The following is a 17,723-nucleotide window of genomic DNA, read 5'->3' on the forward strand; positions in this document are numbered from 1 at the left end:
GCCGATGACGTGCTGCCGTGCTGCAGTCAAGGCAACCTGCGGGTTGCCGATGATGAGGCGGACTCGAGCCTTGGCGGGATTGCGACCTCGCCGATGATGTGCTGAGGTGCGGCAGCCGAAGCAACTTGCGCGTTGCTGTTGGTGATGCGGGGCTCGAGCTGCGGCGGGATTGCTGCTTCACCGATGACGTGCTGCAGGGCTCGAGCCGCGGCGGGAATGCGACCTCGCCGATGACGTGCTGCGGTGCTGCAGCCGAAGCAACTTGCGCGTTGCTGTTGGTGTTGCTGGGCTCGAGCTGCGGTGGGATATCTGCTTCGCCGATGACGTGCTGCAGGGCTCGAGCCGCGGCGGGAATGCGACCTCGCCGATGACGTGCTGCGGTGCTGCTACAGCCGAAGCAACTTGCGCGTTGCTGTTGGTGTTGCTGGGCTCGAGCTGCGGCGGGATAGCTGCTTCGCCGATGACGTGCTGCAGGCCTCGAGCCGGGGCGGAATGTGCCGTCGCCCTTGATTTGCGGCTGCAGTGGGTGGTGTGTAGCCGGCTGCCCATTGCAGCGGTCGCCAGTGATGGGACAGCAGCCGGGGCCACGGTGTCTGCGGAGGCGGCGGCCCGATGTTCCGCGGTATCCAAAGGCACAGGGAACCGTGCCATCGCGATGGCCGCTGCACTGACGCTGCAGAAAGGCCAGACGAAACGCGATGGCTGCCGCGGGTTCTGTAGGATCCTCCTTGCGCAAGAGAATCCCATCCTCGTCGCCACTTTTATGTTTGCACTATTTACGCATTTATTAACCGAATTAAATAATACAAAACACAATATATTGATGTCTGGGGCCGCGCGCACGAGCCGCACCGTGAGCCCTACCGGGAGCCCTGCTCGACCGGTAGCCTCTTACACACTCCTGCGTTAGGTGCGCTCTGCACACACTTAGCGCGCATCGCTAAGTGCGGCGTATTAGTGTGCGTGAGCGCAGTGTCGATTCCTGGATGTCGACCAGCAGCAGCGCAACTGCTACGGCGAATCCAGGGCTCGGCACGTCTATCCACAACAGAAATGAAGAAATGAAGTTGTGTTAAAAGGGAAGACATTCTCTACGCCGAAGAAAATTGACAAAGAAATGGACGTAAATTAACAGTTGTGTGAGGGAAGACATTATTCACGCCCAAGACATGAAATCACTCAGCACATGGCACTTCAAAGGTCAGCAGAAAACAAAACCCCAATTGTTGGGTTTTGATGTCACCAATTTTCCAATGCAGCTGTATCGAAGTACTCAAGCAAATTACTCTCACATTTACCTTCGGGACCAAGTGTGAACTAGAAGCAAATAATGCCTAGTTCCCTTATGGGAGTCGCTCTTGCCATTAATTTACTACTCCAGGCTTTTTCTGCTGGGTATACAATGACCTGTAACCTACTCTGAGTTGCAAGTGTGGAAAGATCTCACTTCGGGCCTAACCATGCATCAATCAGCTTTACGTAGATCTGAATTGGCAGTGTTGGCGTCTCTTTCTTTGAAGCAGCAACAATTAGTGGTATCGCGGTGTTATTTATTGTTGATTGATTGATGATTGTGATCGAGGAACTATTGATGGCAGCTTGGGGATTGCCGATCCCTTCCGGAGTGATAAAGTGAAGCAATGCCCGTGTGCACTTTTAATTATTGGCACCCTTCCCGCGCGGCCAGTAAATCACGCAGAATACAAAACATTTTTTTACTAACACAAAAAAGAACAACCGAGATCCAACATGCACATGCACATCAAAAGATTTATTTTCGCATTATTGGAAACAGTTCACAACATGCAACAGCAAACTTAATTCGTTTTGTTTGTTCAAAAAAGGAGAGGAAACGAAACAATCAAGCTAATATTAAAATATCTCCATATAAATATGCACTCCCTGCGTTTGATTCCGCATCGAGTGCGGGGGCACTTGTTGATATGTTGTTGTTACGCAGCTACAGTTTACAGTGAAGCTTCACTTACGGCGCTATGGATTGTCCACGCGTTAGGCACATTGATCACACGTTGGGTGAGCCCACGATGGGGTGGGCGGGTTTTTGGGAGCAAGCGTTACAGACGACGGACAACTTTAACGGTGCGCGTTACATCTAGCACATGCTTCTCGCAGGGCGCCACCAAGCAGCAACAAACAAACTGTTGCGTGAGACATCTACGGGAAAATCTGCTGCTGCTGCTGCTGGTGCTGCTGGGCCAGCGCGGAAATGCAGTTGACACAGTCCCGGGGCGGGGCCGGCCGGGGCGCGATGCCGAAGAGCGACAGGAGCAGCCGCTTGAGCGCGGCCCGGAAGTCCTTCAGATGGTACGCGTACAGCAGCGGGTTGAGCGCGGAGTTGAGGTGCGACAGCGTGATGACGAGCAGCATGACCGGCGCGTGTATGTGGCACTGGGGGCAGAACGCCACGATGCAGTTGATCGTGTGCAGCGGCATCCAGCACAGCATGAAGAACAGCACGATGATCGACAGGTTCTGGGTGGCCTTCACCTCCCGGTTCTGGGCGGCGCGCAGCACCCGCAGCATCGTGCCGCTGTACTGGTCCTTGCGCTGCGTCCGGCGCTTGGTCGCCTGGTGCCGGCCCGACTGGCTGCAGCTGCCGGTTCCGTCCTCGATGCTCGCCATGCACCGGCTGTCGATCGAGTTGACCGACAGGATCTGTTTGCGCTGCGAGGCGCAAAAAAGGAAAACCTCGAAATAAGCAGTGCTGAGCGTTGTGGTTTGAGCCTGGCTTACCTGCCGCACGATCACGCGGTAGATGTGGATGTAGAACGCGAGCAGCAGCACCGCCGGTATGATGATCGTGACGAGGTACAGAAACACCAGATAGTCGTAGTTCATCACCTTCACGAACAGGCAGGCATCCTCGGCCGGCTGCTCGTGCCAGCCGAACAGCGGCAGAAACCCGACGATGAACCCGGCCAGCCAGCACATGCTGATAATGTCTGCATAGGGGAGAGAAAGTGGGGAAGCAAACTCGAATCGAACAAAACGCTTCGACGTGACAGGCGCCTACACTTACAGAGCGTCGTCTTGGTGCGCATGTTGCGCGAGTAGGCGAGCGGGTGCAGGATCGCCCAGTACCGGTCGATCGACACCGCGACCAGGCAGAAGATCGAGATGGTGCACAGCACGACCAGCAGCGAGATGGTGAACAGGCAGGCGTGCAGATTGCGCGGCAGCCCGATCGAGGCGAGCACCGCGAACGGGATGCCGAGCGTGCCGACCAGCAGGTCGGCGGACGCGAGCGACACGATGTAGTAGTTGGTGCGGCGCCGCAGCCGCCGCTCCGTGCGGAACGCGACGATCACGAGCGTGTTGCCGAAGATGGCCATCAGGGCGACGGTCGCCTCGAGCAGCGCGTACGGCAGGTTGAGCCGCACCGTCGCCTCGGGCGGTTCGTCGCCCGTACCGTTGCCCCAGCCGAGCGACCCGTTCGCCCGCAGGCACTCATCGGTCGCGTTGCCGGCCAGCAGACCGGTCGCCGTCATCCACATCAGCGTCTGATAGAGCAGCGTCGTTGGAAGAGAGAGAGAGAAAAAAAAGCACGGTAGACGACGAACCCGGGGCTGTGCCTGGGGGTATATAAAAACGCGTCTCACAAGCCACTGCACTAGCCGACACAATCAAATAGATACTGTCTTTATACACCGGCACTGGCAGGCGCGTTATCTCGCACGGTATTGCACGAGCGCGCAACCGGAAGCGGCGCGTACGTCGTCGGTGGCGTACGGCACTGCGGCATTACGGGAATCGTGCGGCCACGGGATGACTTCTGCCACTCGCCAATATCCACACACACACACACACACACACAAACAACAACAACAGCAAGAGCGTACTAGGCCGCGGATTTCGCGCGAGGAACGCACCAGCCCAGGACAAAAAATTTTTGGGTTGTTTCTCCCGCTCGAGACGGTTCGCAAATGCGCACACTCTCGCCCCAAATGGTCGCTTTTGAGGCGACAAGGCACAACCCAGCAGGTTTGGGTTGGCTAGTTGATCGACCCCCGGTCCTTGCCACCCACACTCCTCCCCCCCCCCCCCCCTCTCTGTGTAACGATGAAGGTTGATTAGGGAAAGGTGTATTCACACCCCCCCCCCACCCCAACCGAAAAATTGTACACCATTCTTATCCACCTTACACACTACCACCCACCCCCACCACACAACCCTCTTTTTTTCCTACACTGGAGACCATTTTTATCGCGAGCTCGTAATTACTCTCCTCTGCAACTTCCTGACAGCTCCATGAACGCACCCTTCCTGCCTGTGGGTGGGGGGGGGGTGTTGGGGGGGATGGTGTTGCACACACATTATTAGCATTTTCAGCAATTCACCATAATTCGCGACCTTCCCTCATTTTTTTTTCCATCCCCATTGTTTTCCACCCACAACCACCCACTCCCAACTCCCCCCCCCTCCCCTCACCCTCCAACCACTTTTTTAATCGCCATCAAGGGGGTCCAAGATGGCGACCGATGGAGACTCAATTGGTGTGCTACAATCGGTGATGTGGGGGAGTGGGAGGTGGGGTATGGGAGGCGAGTATGTAAAATGTGGCGACGGAGGCGATGAATTAATTTTTCCGATGGTGTTTATTTTCCCCCAGTGGCGGAAAATATGGTACAGCGCATGCCGCTTCCATTCCTTCTACCCCCTCCTCCACTCCCAACTCCCCTCCCCACCCTACACCTGAGAGGAGAGAGAAGATGGCAGCCGCCAGGGAGCAAGGGAGCAGCAGCAAAGGCGAAAGGCCCATCGCCTTTATCTCACCGCAAGTGCGCTCTCTCTTTCTGACTCTCTCTCTCTCTCTCTCTCTGGCTCTATGCTCCAGACTTTGACAATTTTCCACCATGGAATTTTCCCGGAATGGAGAGTCCCATTGGAGAGTGGCACAGAGAGAGAGAGAGAGAGAGAGAGAGAGAGAGTAAAAGGTTCGCCCTATCTATCGCAATACGCGCTCTCTCTCTCTCTACTCCTCGCTCTCTCTCTCTCTCTCTCTCTCTCTCTCTCTCCCTCCCTAGCACAAAGGGAGAGGCGCGTGCTCCAGTAACACAGTCCTTTAAACTGTTGCCAGTTAGTTCGCGAGCAGGCAGTACGAAGGATACCGTTTTACACGCTGGTCAACTTCCTGTCTGTCCTCCGCCAAAAAAAACGAGGGGGAACTCGGCAAACAGGCCCAAAAACCCCGCAACTCAGAGCGACGCAACCTGAGGAGCGCAAACGTCGAGCACAGCCCCCGTTCCGCGTGTGGAAAATGACGAGCGAGGAGAGGAGCTAGGCAGCGGAAGAAAGAAAGAAAAAAAAAACGGACGTCTCGGGCCACGGTCAGAGCAACGGGCAGTGGCCGCAGTGCAAACCGTGATACTTTCGTGACATCTTCGGTGAATCCTCCACCAAGAGGCCCTTTCCCGGACCGACTCCCAGCGGTGGGGGATGTAAAACTCGGGACACGCTCTCGCGCGTGCCGAAGAGCCACCAAACCTGTGTGCGTGTGTGTGCGTGTGTGCTTTTTGCGACTGCTGCTGCGGCCAAGTTGCGCGTTGCGTAGTGGTGGCCCCGGCCGCCAGTTGAAAAGCTCCTCACTTTTGCACGGGAGCTTCTTTTTCTGTTGTTGTTGCAACCAACCCGTTAGCAAAATAAAACTGTGTGTGTGCGTGTGTGTTCGTGTGGAAGAAGAAGAAGAGAAGAAAGCGAATCGTCTCGAACTCCAATCCGCTCCGTCGCTTGTGTGTTGCGCCTGAAAGGTAGGCTCGCCTCCGAACGTGGTGTTCCTTTTGTGTGTGACTGTGACTGTGAGTGTGTGTGTGTGTGGCAAAAATCGAAAAACCCCATCGAAGAGAGCATCTCGCAAAACTGCGCGTGTTTGTGTGTGTGCGGATATTGCCTGATATTACAGCGAGTGAGCGCTGCTGCTGCTGCGGTGTGTGCAGCAAACATGTCCGAACACAAAGATGGTGGCAAAGTGGCTGCTGCCGTGCTGATGGCGCGTCCCGTCCCGGCCCTGGCCGATCCCGCACCACTGCCGTCGCCGCGTGACGTCCTGTGAACAGTCCCCGTGTGTGTGTGTGTGTGTGTGCGTGCGTGCTTGAGTGCAAACTAGGTGTAGTGTGTCCCTCGTGCCGACGTGCGTGTGAAAGAATTCCACCAAGGGGAGTCACCAGCAATCAAAAAATTGAGAGAAAACATACACACACACACACATCGCGTACAGCGCGCGAACATCGCGCAACATTCCAGTTTGCAGCTACAGGCCCACAAACAAAACCACACAATCAATAAGAGCCCAAAGTTCGCTGATCGAAGCGCCTCCGCGCGGGAAGGGAAGGAGGCAGGAGGCAAGCAGCAAACAACAAGGGTACGGGGAGGAGGGGGGCAAATAAGTAAAAGCAGCACCTCGAAAGGGCGAGCTGACGTAGGCGGGAGTGTGTGTGTGTGTGTGTGTGCGAAAGTGGATATTCATCCCCAGCTCACCCCCACCCCCCTACACAACCCCCTCAGCCCTGTTTGCTGAAGAAATGTGTATTCCGGATCAACACGCGCCGTTAGCGCTAATCGGTAAGTGTTGGTGGATATGTGCGTGTGTGTGTTTCACCCCCCCCCCTGCCTTCCTCCTGATTGTATTTGATTTTTCCACTCCGAGCGCAAAGCGGCCATTAAAATCCCTGTAGAGGACGCGCCGAGTACCCTATTCCTTGAAAATCCCCACAACTCCCACTCCCAACACCCTACCCACCACCCACCGAGTGAGTTGCGAATTTGCGGTGTGAAGCACTGCAAAAGACCAAGTGCCAAGTTGAAAACATATTGTTAGCATTAGGGAGAGACAGAGAGAGAGAGAGAGAGAGCGAGCAAGTGAGAGTAAGTAGTGGAGATTATTAGGATTCGGGGGAGGGTCGTGAGGGGAGGAGTCGTGTGCAAAATTTGACTGGCTCGTGCCTTGGATGTAATCCGCGTGAATGTAATTCCATATGAAAAATTATTAGCCCGCTGCTTAGGAAAACCTTCAAACATCGCACATCCAGTGCCTGCAGGACGCAAAAAGAAGAAAAAAAAAACTGAAGTACCGAAGAGTGCCTAGACGCTATCCCGACGCTCCGATGGGAAGTTACGCGGTGCCGGGAGGGGAAGACACACATTCCTTTTTTCCACTAGAGTACATTGGATATTAATTCTCGGTACATTAAACTACGTTGCACGACGAATGATGGCAGTGTAGTAGTTAAGAGCAGCAGTTAGTCCTATTCGAGCGCAGAAGAGTAGTTGCCAGTGCCACTAAACCTAGGCACACAGTCATTTCATCGCAAAAAGAGATTATTTTGATATTCAGTATCGCAGTCCTCCGAATTGCAAACCTCAACTGAGCGTATCGACGATTGGGAAGCTTTGCTCTATTTTTAGCCTCCTAAGGTAGTCTGCAGGGTTCCAGCGAACCTCTAGGCACTAGTCTCCGGGGACCTACCCGTGGGGGGGGGGAGGGGGACGTATTCCCAAAAAACAAGCAAAAGAAAACATTTCCTTGCAAGGAATCACGGATATTAGTGCTCGAGCTAGCAAAAAACTTCTGTACATCCGGGCTGGGCAAAACATATTAGTAACATATTAGGAAGTTTAGGCTTCCCAAAAGGTTTAGGCAACTTCTGGTCCTAGTGATGCTAGCCGATAATGGTTGTGAAAACTCCTCCGTCCAGAGGTGTGGATATTAATTCCTTTCGTCCAGTGCAGTACTGCGGCAAGTCTTGTACTAGCGAGCCGTGCTCTAACTGTCCGCTTAGGCATCTCCATACGCACTTCGGTCCACAGGGAGCTCTGCCGAATGTTGCTCCCAAATTGATAGCCCCAAACTTCAGCGCGGTTGCGGGGGCCCAATCGCTCGCTGATGTGATTAAAGCCCTACCAGGCTCAAGCAATAAAGCAAAAGAAGAAAAAAGACGAGATACAAGATTGAATTTCGTTTAACTATGCTTATTTGCTTTCGATTCCCGCACACACACACACATACACACACGTAGCGAAAACATCCAGGTCGGTGCTCTCGGTTTACTCGGTGCTGGAACCTCGACAGAATAAATAAATAAACATTGCGCTCGCGGGGTTCAGCATCCGTACGTTATAGATTTCCGTTTCCTGTTTTCCTTGCCTCCCTGGTTGCCTACCTTCCCGCACAGTCCATTTCCCACAATGCCGCTCCGGAGCTTCCGGGGTTTGCTGGCGAGAGCAAACTGAAAAAGTAAAGCCTGCAATGCCGGTGCTGTTGTTATTCTTTTTTTTCCCCAGGATAATTGGTACTCGAATTTTGCACACTACGGCAAAGGAAGATCCAATCCTACACAAAAAAAAACCTCGGCAAAGCAGATCCTTAACTAACCGTCATCATCGTTGTCGTCGTTGCGAGAGATGAGCTATTTTTAAAAAGGTAGCCTTCAGCCCGGCACCTATAAATACGAGTCGAGGGATAGTGAACTGGAGCGCGACCAACGCCGGAAAGCAGCGGCGACACAACCACAACGCTAGAGAGAAAGAGAACGAGAGAGAGAGAGAGATAGGAGGCATCCAGGTGGATCACAATTATGCCATGCCACTGCTGCAGCGCACAAAGCCACTGAAGATGATACAGCTTTACTGCACAGGTAAGTGTGTTGTTGTTCGAGGTCTCTTTTTTTTTTTTGGATTATTATCTCGTTTGGTTGGGCGTCCACATGGGGCGTCACTCCCACGGGACGATGCCAGATGGTGTTTTGTTTGTTGGTTGCGAATCTTGTTTTTTCGTTTTTTTGTTGCGAATTCCCAGTACTGTTCCTGCTGCTGTCGACTGCCCTGTGCGCCGACTGGAGTGCCAGCTGCCCGCAGAACTGCACCTGCAAATGGTCGAACGGCAAGAAGTCGGCCCTGTGCAACGGGGCCGACCTTAGCGCGGTACCGTCGAACCTGTCCACCGAGATCCAGGTGCTGGTGCTGAACGACAACAACATCCCGTACCTCAACCGGGAGGAGTTTACCACGCTCGGGCTGGTGAACCTGCAGAAGATACACCTGAAGCACTCGCGCGTCAAGTACCTGCACCGGGAGGCGTTCAAGAACCTCAAGATCCTGGTCGAGGTGGACCTGAGCGAGAACGAGATCGAAACGCTGGACAAGCAAACGTTCGCGGGCAACAACCGGCTGCGCATCATCAACCTGTACGACAACCCGATCAAGATGCTGGTGGCGGAGCAGTTCCCGGTGCTGCCGTACCTGCGCAACATCGACCTGCACGGCTGCCAGCTGCGGTACGTGGCGGAGACGGCCTTCTCCAATCTGGATCTGCTCGAGTTTCTCGACCTGTCCAAGAACCGGCTGGAGAGTTTGCCGCACCACGTGTTCAACCACATGAAGAACCTGAAGACGCTGATACTGGAGGAGAACTGGTGGAACTGTGACTGCCACTTGCGGGACTTCCGCAACTGGTACCTGAACAGCTCGCTGAACCGGCGCAGCCTGATCTGCCAGCGGCCGTACGCACTGAAGGGTCTGTCCTGGGAGTACCTGGAGACGGAGCAGTTCGGCTGCATGCCGACGGTCGAGATCTACCGGGACGAGTACGAGATCGAGGACCTCGGCACGAACATCACGTACAAGTGTGCGGTGTCGGGCGACCCGGAACCGAACGTCCGGTGGGACATGAACGGGAAGGACGTCGACCAGGACAACGCGATCATCGAGACGGAGCGGCACGTCGCGTTCGACGGCAGCGTCACGCTCTGGAGCAACCTGACGATACTGAACGTGACGAACAACGATTCCGGCTTCTACACCTGCACCGCCCAGAACCGGATCGGGCTGGCGAGCAAAAACTTTAGCCTGGTGCTGCCGGAGGTGGTGGAGCGCGTCATCATCAAGACGCCCGAAACGTTCTGGTACTTCGGGCTGATACTGGGCATCTTCGGCACGATCTTCGGCCTGCTGGCGCTGTCGGTCGTGGTGTGTCTGGTGAAGCGCAAGCTGCGCATGCGGCGCCGCCGGAAAACGATCAAGAACAGCGTCAGCTTCAACGACCAGGAGAAGAAGCTGCTCGACCTGAGCATCACCACGAACGAGCGGCAGGAGTTCAGTGCGAGCGACGTGGTGACGCCCTCGACCAAGACCGACTCGACGATCGCGATGGAGCCGGTGCAGATCACGATCGAGTCGATCGCAACGTCCAAGCGGGAGGAGTACCCGCTGAACGTGGGCGTCTTTCCGCCGCCGCCCGAGTTCTGCACGCAGATGATCGCGAACCCGACGATCAGCAACATCTACATCTCCGTCTCGGTGACGCAGGACCCGCTCGAGGGCGGCCCGGCGGACGTCAACATGTACCCGGACCTGCTCAACATACCGAACCGCCACCAGAAGGGCCCGCCGAAGATGCCGCCCGTCAGCGTGACGTCGTACGCGACGCTGCCGCGCAAGACGGCCACGGTCGGGGGCGGCCCGCGCTGCTCCATCACGTCCGGCCACAGCTCGAGCTCGGGCGGATCGAGCGGTGGCGGCAAGCCGTCGGTCGGCATCGGGCCGCCGCAGGTCGGTTCGCCCCTGTCCTGCACGCCCAGCCTGCTCGCCGCGGCAGAGATACCGCTCACGGAGGGCATTGTCAATTACGCGACCACCGCGCTGCGGGACGACTCCGGCTGCGAGATGTCGTCGTCGTCGCCGGTCCCGTCCATGTGCGCCGAGTGCAGCAAGGTGCTGAAGGCGTCCGGTGGCACGTTCGCGCCCAAGTACGGCACCGCGTCCCGCACGCTCACCGGTCTCGGCGGCGGCGACCTGGCCACTAGCGGCCCGAGCAGCAGCAACAGCAGCAGCAGCAAGTGCGAGAAGCCGCTGGCCTGCCTGAAGTACGACAATATGGGCCGCCGGTACACGGCCAGCGGCAACTCGACGCTCTCGCTGCCGGACGAGCTGAAGCCGGCGGGCGGTCCGGGGCCCGCCGGGGCCGCCTTCGTCATCAAGCAGCAGGACATCGAAACTATCGTCGAGCAGGACGACCAGCCGGGCGGGCCGTCGGACGGAGCGGAAGCGCCCCTGCCGCAGCAGCCCGCGCCACCGTCGGCGGTAATCGGCGGGGGCACGAGCGACCAGGAGGCCGCCCAGCGGGGCCTGTACGTCGTGGGGAACGATTTCGTTTCGCTGTAGTCGTGTAGTGGCCGCCCGGTGCGCCGGTGGCACCGCACGGAGCAACCGATCCAAACCATCGAACTTAACCTGTACAAAAGCGTTTATCCTTCCTCCTTCCCACTAGCGCCACCATCACGCCAACCGACGCCCCAAGCAGCACCGTTACACGCCGAACACCACACCACCGTTACACGCCATTAGCGGAGAGTGGGGGGAAGCGAAACAACACTAAACAAACAGCAGTGCAAAAAAAAAACGGGGGAAGAAAATAATAACACCCTTTTACATCTCCCCCCTCCCCCCTGCCGCTTCTACTCCCCTAGGCTGCACGAAAGTTTTTACCGAAGAATGGTGACTGACCTGACCGCACCTCCAGAGTGCTTCGGCTAAGTGTGTCAATAATCTCGTAATAGTGCACCATTGCTCTGCGGGCTGCATACCTTTCGGGGGGGGGGGGGGGGGGGCGTCCGTGGAGCGGCGAACAATTACCGCCTTAAAGTATGCAACCGGTGGGGCAACCGAGCGCCTAAAACTTGTGCAATTTAGCAACGCACTGTAGCAGTGTAGCTCCTCCATCGCTTATTCCTATGTATCTCTCTCTTTCTCTCTCTCTCTGCCACTCTCTGTCGCTCCCTTTCAACCTATCTGCTCCCCCCCCCCCCCCCTTAGTCCATCCCGTTGTATCATAGTGTCTCGATGGTTAGGACAACAACGGGGGCTGTAAAGCGTCGGTTTTTGCTACCCCCTTTGGTGGTGTTGGTGCCAGCCGTGTGTGATAATCAGGCGCCTGCGGTTGTTGAGCTGTGTTTTGTGCGCCTCTCCCCCTCCCTGTTTGCTTGCCCATGAAGCACCCCATAGTTGCCATTAGTACCGCTGTCACACACTGACAACCCGGACACACCCAAAGTTACTTAGTAGCTGCCATTACTATTACTATACGATTCGAGCGCGAGGTGGGTGGGCGTGGTACCGGAGCCAGTGATGTGTCCGTTATTTTTAATTCATATCATACACACACTCACATACACATATATAAATAAATATATACTTCACTGTCCAGTACTCCAGTATGCAGTGAGTAAATGGGGAGTGTGGCTGCAGCTCATCGCAATGGAAGGGAAAGGGAAGGGACAGGAGCAGGACCGCCAAGCCAAAACTGTGGTCTTCCAGCGAGCGGCGTGTACTGTACAAAACCGGAGCCACCCCGCCCTGCTCGCAGACCGCAACGAAATCGCTGCTTTAGCGCGGCCATGATGGCGTCCTAGCGAAGTAGTAGTTTAGTTGTTAGCGCGCGTCCGCGCGCCACGCTTCGAGACAAAATGGTTCCCCAGTTCGGCAGTGGGTAATTTTTGGGTACGGTGGGCCCCGCCAGTGGCTAGCGTGACGCGCATTTTCGGTTTTGCAATCCCCCGCGGCACTTAGTGCGCTTACGTTGCCCATTCTATTACTACTAACTACACTATGACTACTACTAAAACACACACCCACAAACACTGCAAGGAAGAGGGGGAGGAGGGGAGGAATAAAACCCAAACCTATTTAGATGTTTTCGTTTCGCATTGTTCCATTACGATTTGTACTCCATTCGTGATTAATCATTATACGGAAAATAGTAAAGCAACTACAGAAGACAACTACAACTGCAGCAACACAAAATGAAACGACTTACGCAAATCGATGGGGGAGGGAAGGGTGCAAAAACGAAAGGAAACAAACAAACAAACAAAAACATTGTAACCTTGTGCTCTAAACGCAACACAAAACAAGTGAAAACGACGGACGGATCGAAAATTGATCGAAGAAAACTGAACAAAAAGTTACATGTAATCCAAACAGGTCAAACTGGCGACAAAACTTGCAACAAAATTGTAATATAAAAAGAGCAAAAGCGAAGAAGAAAAGAAGAATCTATTTCGGCAGAGAGAAAGAGAGAGAGAGACAGCTAAACACCGAACGGTTTGTTTATTGTTCCGTTGGCTCTCCCCTCCGGAGTGATGTTCAGTATCAGTTGTGGATAGAAGCTATGGTACACTTAAGATGTGTTAAATGTGTAAGATTGGAATGTAAAACATTGCCAAAAGCGAAGGGCAGGCTAGTAAGAAAGTATTTAAACGGGATGGATGGAAGCAAAGCGAGATGAAAACGACATCGCGGTATATAAATATATATATACACACACATATAACGATAAGCTTATCGGTAAAACCTTGAGTTGTGTAAGGGCAGTTGCGTTATTCTATTACACTTTAGTAGACCCACAAGGTAAATATAGTACACTGAAGGAAGAGAAGGTGTGGAGGGTTCAGCTTGCGGAAGACGCGGAAGCAGAGGAGAGAAACACAAAACGAGACGAGACAGCAAACGGTTGGATGATGCTTCAGAATAAAATCAATCAAATCTAGTTAGAGAACAAATGAAACAATTTTAGCGTACAATTAGTAGTATATGCATATGCCCGATAGAGCGGACAGGCAGGAAAACAAACAAACAACAACAGCAAAACAAAAAAAAAACAAACAAAACACACATAGTACATACACACGGAAGACAAAACAAATCAAAAGCAAAACCACGCGATGGTAAAAGTAAGACAAACCAAGCCACCACAGGTAAGGCATACATTCGTTCAGCGTTAAAAAAACAAAAAACAAATGCAAAACAAAAAGCAGAAGGCGGTTTAATTTTCACGCTGTACATAAATGGGCATCCTCTATAGGTTTGATTTCCTTAGCGAGGCTCGCATTAGACGTATCAACTCTACTTAGTTACCCACTCTGCGACGCTCCAACAAACACACTCTCTATATATCTCAAAATCGACACACAAACACATATAAACTTCATAGGCAAACACAAGCGATGTACTCGAACGATCATACTCAGTTGAACTGGTTCTATTGGTAACCCTTGTGCGTATTTTTATACCTCCCAGTTTTTTTAGTGCCGAGAGTGGCCATCTTGGGTCTGCTCGCGCTCATCCTTTCCTGTCGCAAGCCATTGTTACAGTATAGGCCACACACAGTCTAGTGCGCGTCAGTTGTGTGCAAAATCAAGCGGTTAGGTTTCTTCGTCTCTTTTCAGTGAACTAGGGCTTGAGTTTGCATTGGCTACAGCATGTATCAACCAACCAAAAACCAAGCAAAAACTGGCAGAAACGCAGTGGACAATCAGCGATCGCTTTCCAACGGCGCTATTGCTGCCCTATTTTCGCTTGCGTTTGATTCGAACCAGAAGCGCTAAATTTCACACAGTAACACACGCGAGAACAGGATGGAGAGACAGCGGGAAGGATAGATACATTGCCGAATGATCAAGCTGGTTGAAAACAAGGAAGACAGAGAACAGAAAGAAGAAAAAAAAACAAATCAAACATGGCAGTTACACCCTTTCTGTAGCATACGCTTACCAACTCTCATATGTAAACACACCTATGACAAACTGTACTAGTCAAAATCCATCGTTTCAGAGCAGCATTAAAAACACCCAGATACCAGTCGACAGCAAACAACCACAACAACAAAACGAAAGAAAGAAAAAAACAAACAAGCAACATTTATTATTCCTTTACTGCTCGTGCAAAATTAGAGTACTTTCTAAGAAATAAAAGAGAGAATAATTGAGAATGTGAGTGGGTTCTTGTTTTATTTACACATATCATGAAATAAAACACAATATGTTTGGTTTGCCACGAGTTACTTATCACACGAATTCGCTAGATGACTCGTTTAGTTCGCTTTTGCAATGGTGAGTATATGGTTCTTATTCTGTGCAATATGCCAAAGCCTCCAGGATTTGTTGTAGTACAACCGAGGACAGGGGGGGTCCTTGTTACAGGATAGGTTCGGATATCGCATCCATCGAATAGACCACCAGGTTCCGCCGGAGCTTCAGCAAAGCACGCAAAGAAACACGTAACGACCTAAAGAAGTGCTTTAATAGTCAACTCAACCCAAATAAATCTCTTGGCTCGTCCCTACCCTTAGTCAATTTTTTTGGTCAAATGCCTTCTAATCACCCTTTAATCGCCGGCAATTACAAGGCGAAAAGGTGTGCATTTAGCAGTAGTTAAATGACTTTGATATGTTTCAATTAAAACATCACTAGTAACAAGTAGCTCATTTGGAATCCCATCCAAACTAATAAGGTTAGTCAGAATAACTATGACCAACGTCATTTGTCAGGTATAGGTGGATGGGAAACTCTCAAGGCCTTTTGCTACCACCAAAGGTCTGCGCCAGGGGGACGGGCTTGTCTATCTCCTATTTAACTTGGCGCTAGAGTGGGCCATCCGTGACTCGAGGGTGGAGACTACGGGAACAATCTTCTATAAGTTAACCCAGATCCTGGCATACGCTGATGATATAGACATCATTGGTCTGCGGCTCTCCTATGTAGCAGCAGCCTACCAAGGGATCGAGCAGGCGGCAGAGAACCTCGGATTGCAGATAAACGAGGCAAAGACCAAAATGATGGTGGCAACATCAGCGGCTTTACCAATAAATAATCAGAACCTAAGAAGGAGTGACGTATAGATAGGTGAATGCACTTTTGAAGTCATCCCAGAATTCACCTATCAAAGGCAACGACATTAGCATGGTAGTAGAGTTGGATACTGGCTGCCAACCGGTCATTCTACAGCCTTAAAAATCAGTTCATCTCAAGGAACCTGCCGCAACTGGTGAAGCTGGGACTTTATAGCACCTATATAGTTCCGGTACTCACATACGCCTCTGAGACATGGGTACTGTCCAAATCTGACATGAAGATCTACTTGAAGATGGTCAGAAGGATCCTTGGCCTCGTATATTTGGAAGGACAATGGACATGTTCGGCGACCATACTGTCGAACAGCGTATCAAGCTCGCCAGGCTCCGGTGGGCTGACCCAACCTGCAAAGTTTTTTTAGGTCGTCCTCAAGGACAGAAGAGGCGTGGTAGGCCCAAATAGAGGTGGCAATTCTGAACAGAATTCTGAATTCTGAACAAACCCGGCTCACCCACACCATTTTAATGCAAACATCCAGCCCACCACTATGCAGTTTCTGTGTCGTCGACATCACCGTCCGCCATATCTTAACCAAATGCCATGGATATTCTGCGGAACGCATCACCTGCAAATTGGACAGCATCGACACCATCCTCTCACCAGACAGTGAATGCCAGCGTAAACTTTTAAAATTCCTTCGTATTACTAACCTTTATATAGAACTCTAACCAAAACCATATTTGTAAAAGACACCTTTTTAATAAAATCAACAGATAATACCTACCTGTCTTTCGTCAGTTAATTTGCTGTCTTTCGTCAGTTAATTTTCGCCTTGGTGGATGAGGCCTTACGAGCAGGCATGTTTTTAAGATCGACTATAGATTTTTATAGATTCCTCCTCAGTTTTCGTGACAAATTTGTTGGAGCAGAGCTGGTCGCATGGTCTAGAAATTCCCGATGGGACACAGCACAGGAAGATGTTGCATAGGTTCGCAGACTTAGGTGTCACATCGAAGTTTTACCAAATTCGTCTAAAATGATCGCATCGAGTGTTGGCGTTATTGCTTGCCGCTGCCAAGCCAGTGGACGCGATTTCTGCTTCCTGATGTCTGTGTTAATGTTTTTCAGGAACTTTTTAACTGTTTGGCCATCGTTGCACCGATCTCCTGGGCAAGCGATGTAGCGACTTTTCACTCAGTCTTCATCTTCAGCTCCCTTTGGAGCCTTAAATCGCTCAGGAGCGTCGGGCATTTGGAACTCGGCTTTCTTTCGATGCTCTGATTGTTGTCTAATAGTCTCAAGGATGTTGTAGATGTCTGAACCGACATATACGACGTTCACAAACTGCACGGTGTTCGTTTTAGAAGCTGTTACGAAAAGAACTTAGGCGAGCCCTGCAACTATCTACCAAACCGGGCGAAATGTGCAGCGAGAGTAGAAATGATCGGGCGAACCCGATCGTGGCCGGAACGCGATGAACACCCACACGTGTGTGTGGGTGAGTGCTCGAGAGGCCGAAAGGGAAGAGGTTCGGGTTCGGGACATGCCATGGCATTCGGCAAGTGTGCGAGCAGGGAACGAGTTGGCAGAGAGCGATAGGCGAACCTTTTTTGTAGTTTCTTATCTTTTATTCTTTTTCCTTACTTTGGTTGACTGAAGAGATTTGCTTACGTACTTGAACTTCAACATTCGTTAATCTTTGGGTGAGAATAAAGACATTGTGAAAGCTAAAACTCACAAACGCCTACTACGCGCCTCCTTGTGCTTACAGAAGCTATGGGACTCCGCGTGCTCCTGAACAAAGTTGCTTCACTTTTTAGACTATCTCGGTTAGAGTTCAGATGATAGAGGTGTTAAATTGTGTCTGCTGACTCATAGGATCTTCTTCTTCTTCTTCTATTTGCCGTAACGTTTTACGAGGACATGCCGGCCTGTACAGGCTTTCGAGACTTAATTAATTACCACGCATCCGGATAGTCAATCCTTGCTACGGGGAGATGGTCCATTCTAGGCTTGAATCCATGACGGGCATGTTATTATGTTATGAGTCGTTCGAGCTGACGACTGTACCACGGTACTCAT

General features: G+C 52.2%; 2 protein-coding genes across 2 annotated transcripts; one reads left to right on the top strand and one right to left on the bottom strand.

Moving 5' to 3' along the window:
• Positions 1–1,730: 1,730 nt before the first annotated feature.
• On the bottom strand, positions 1,731–4,032 carry LOC121591460 (adenosine receptor A2b). The gene is made up of 3 exons (XM_041911972.1): positions 3,041–4,032; positions 2,755–2,963; positions 1,731–2,685 (listed from the first exon to the last, which is right to left on the bottom strand). Exons 1-3 carry the CDS (start codon positions 3,513–3,515, stop codon positions 2,176–2,178), a joined length of 1,194 nt encoding a protein of 397 aa, XP_041767906.1. The 5' UTR covers positions 3,516–4,032; the 3' UTR covers positions 1,731–2,175.
• A 1,064-nt stretch (positions 4,033–5,096) lies between these two features.
• On the top strand, positions 5,097–14,772 carry LOC121592149. The gene is made up of 3 exons (XM_041913524.1): positions 5,097–6,579; positions 8,299–8,651; positions 8,813–14,772. The coding sequence occupies exons 2-3, from the start codon at positions 8,597–8,599 to the stop codon at positions 11,173–11,175; spliced, it is 2,418 nt and encodes an 805-aa protein (XP_041769458.1). The 5' UTR covers positions 5,097–6,579; positions 8,299–8,596; the 3' UTR covers positions 11,176–14,772.
• The last annotated feature ends 2,951 nt before the right edge of the window (positions 14,773–17,723 follow it).

Source organism: Anopheles merus, chromosome X (genome assembly GCF_017562075.2).
Source record: "Anopheles merus strain MAF chromosome X, AmerM5.1, whole genome shotgun sequence".
NCBI lineage: Eukaryota > Metazoa > Arthropoda > Insecta > Diptera > Culicidae > Anopheles > Anopheles merus.

Coding starts and splice junctions, on each gene's coding strand:
- LOC121591460 (XM_041911972.1), bottom strand. CDS start 3,515: ATGTGGATGACGGCGACCGGTCTGCTGGCCGGCAACGCGACCGATGAG. Junction 2,964..3,040: donor GCGCACCAAGACGACGCTCT/GTAAGTGTAGGC, acceptor TCCCCTATGCAG/ACATTATCAGCATGTGCTGG. Junction 2,686..2,754: donor ACCGCGTGATCGTGCGGCAG/GTAAGCCAGGCT, acceptor TGCGCCTCGCAG/CGCAAACAGATCCTGTCGGT.
- LOC121592149 (XM_041913524.1), top strand. CDS start 8,597: ATGCCACTGCTGCAGCGCACAAAGCCACTGAAGATGATACAGCTTTAC. Junction 8,652..8,812: donor GATACAGCTTTACTGCACAG/GTAAGTGTGTTG, acceptor GCGAATTCCCAG/TACTGTTCCTGCTGCTGTCG.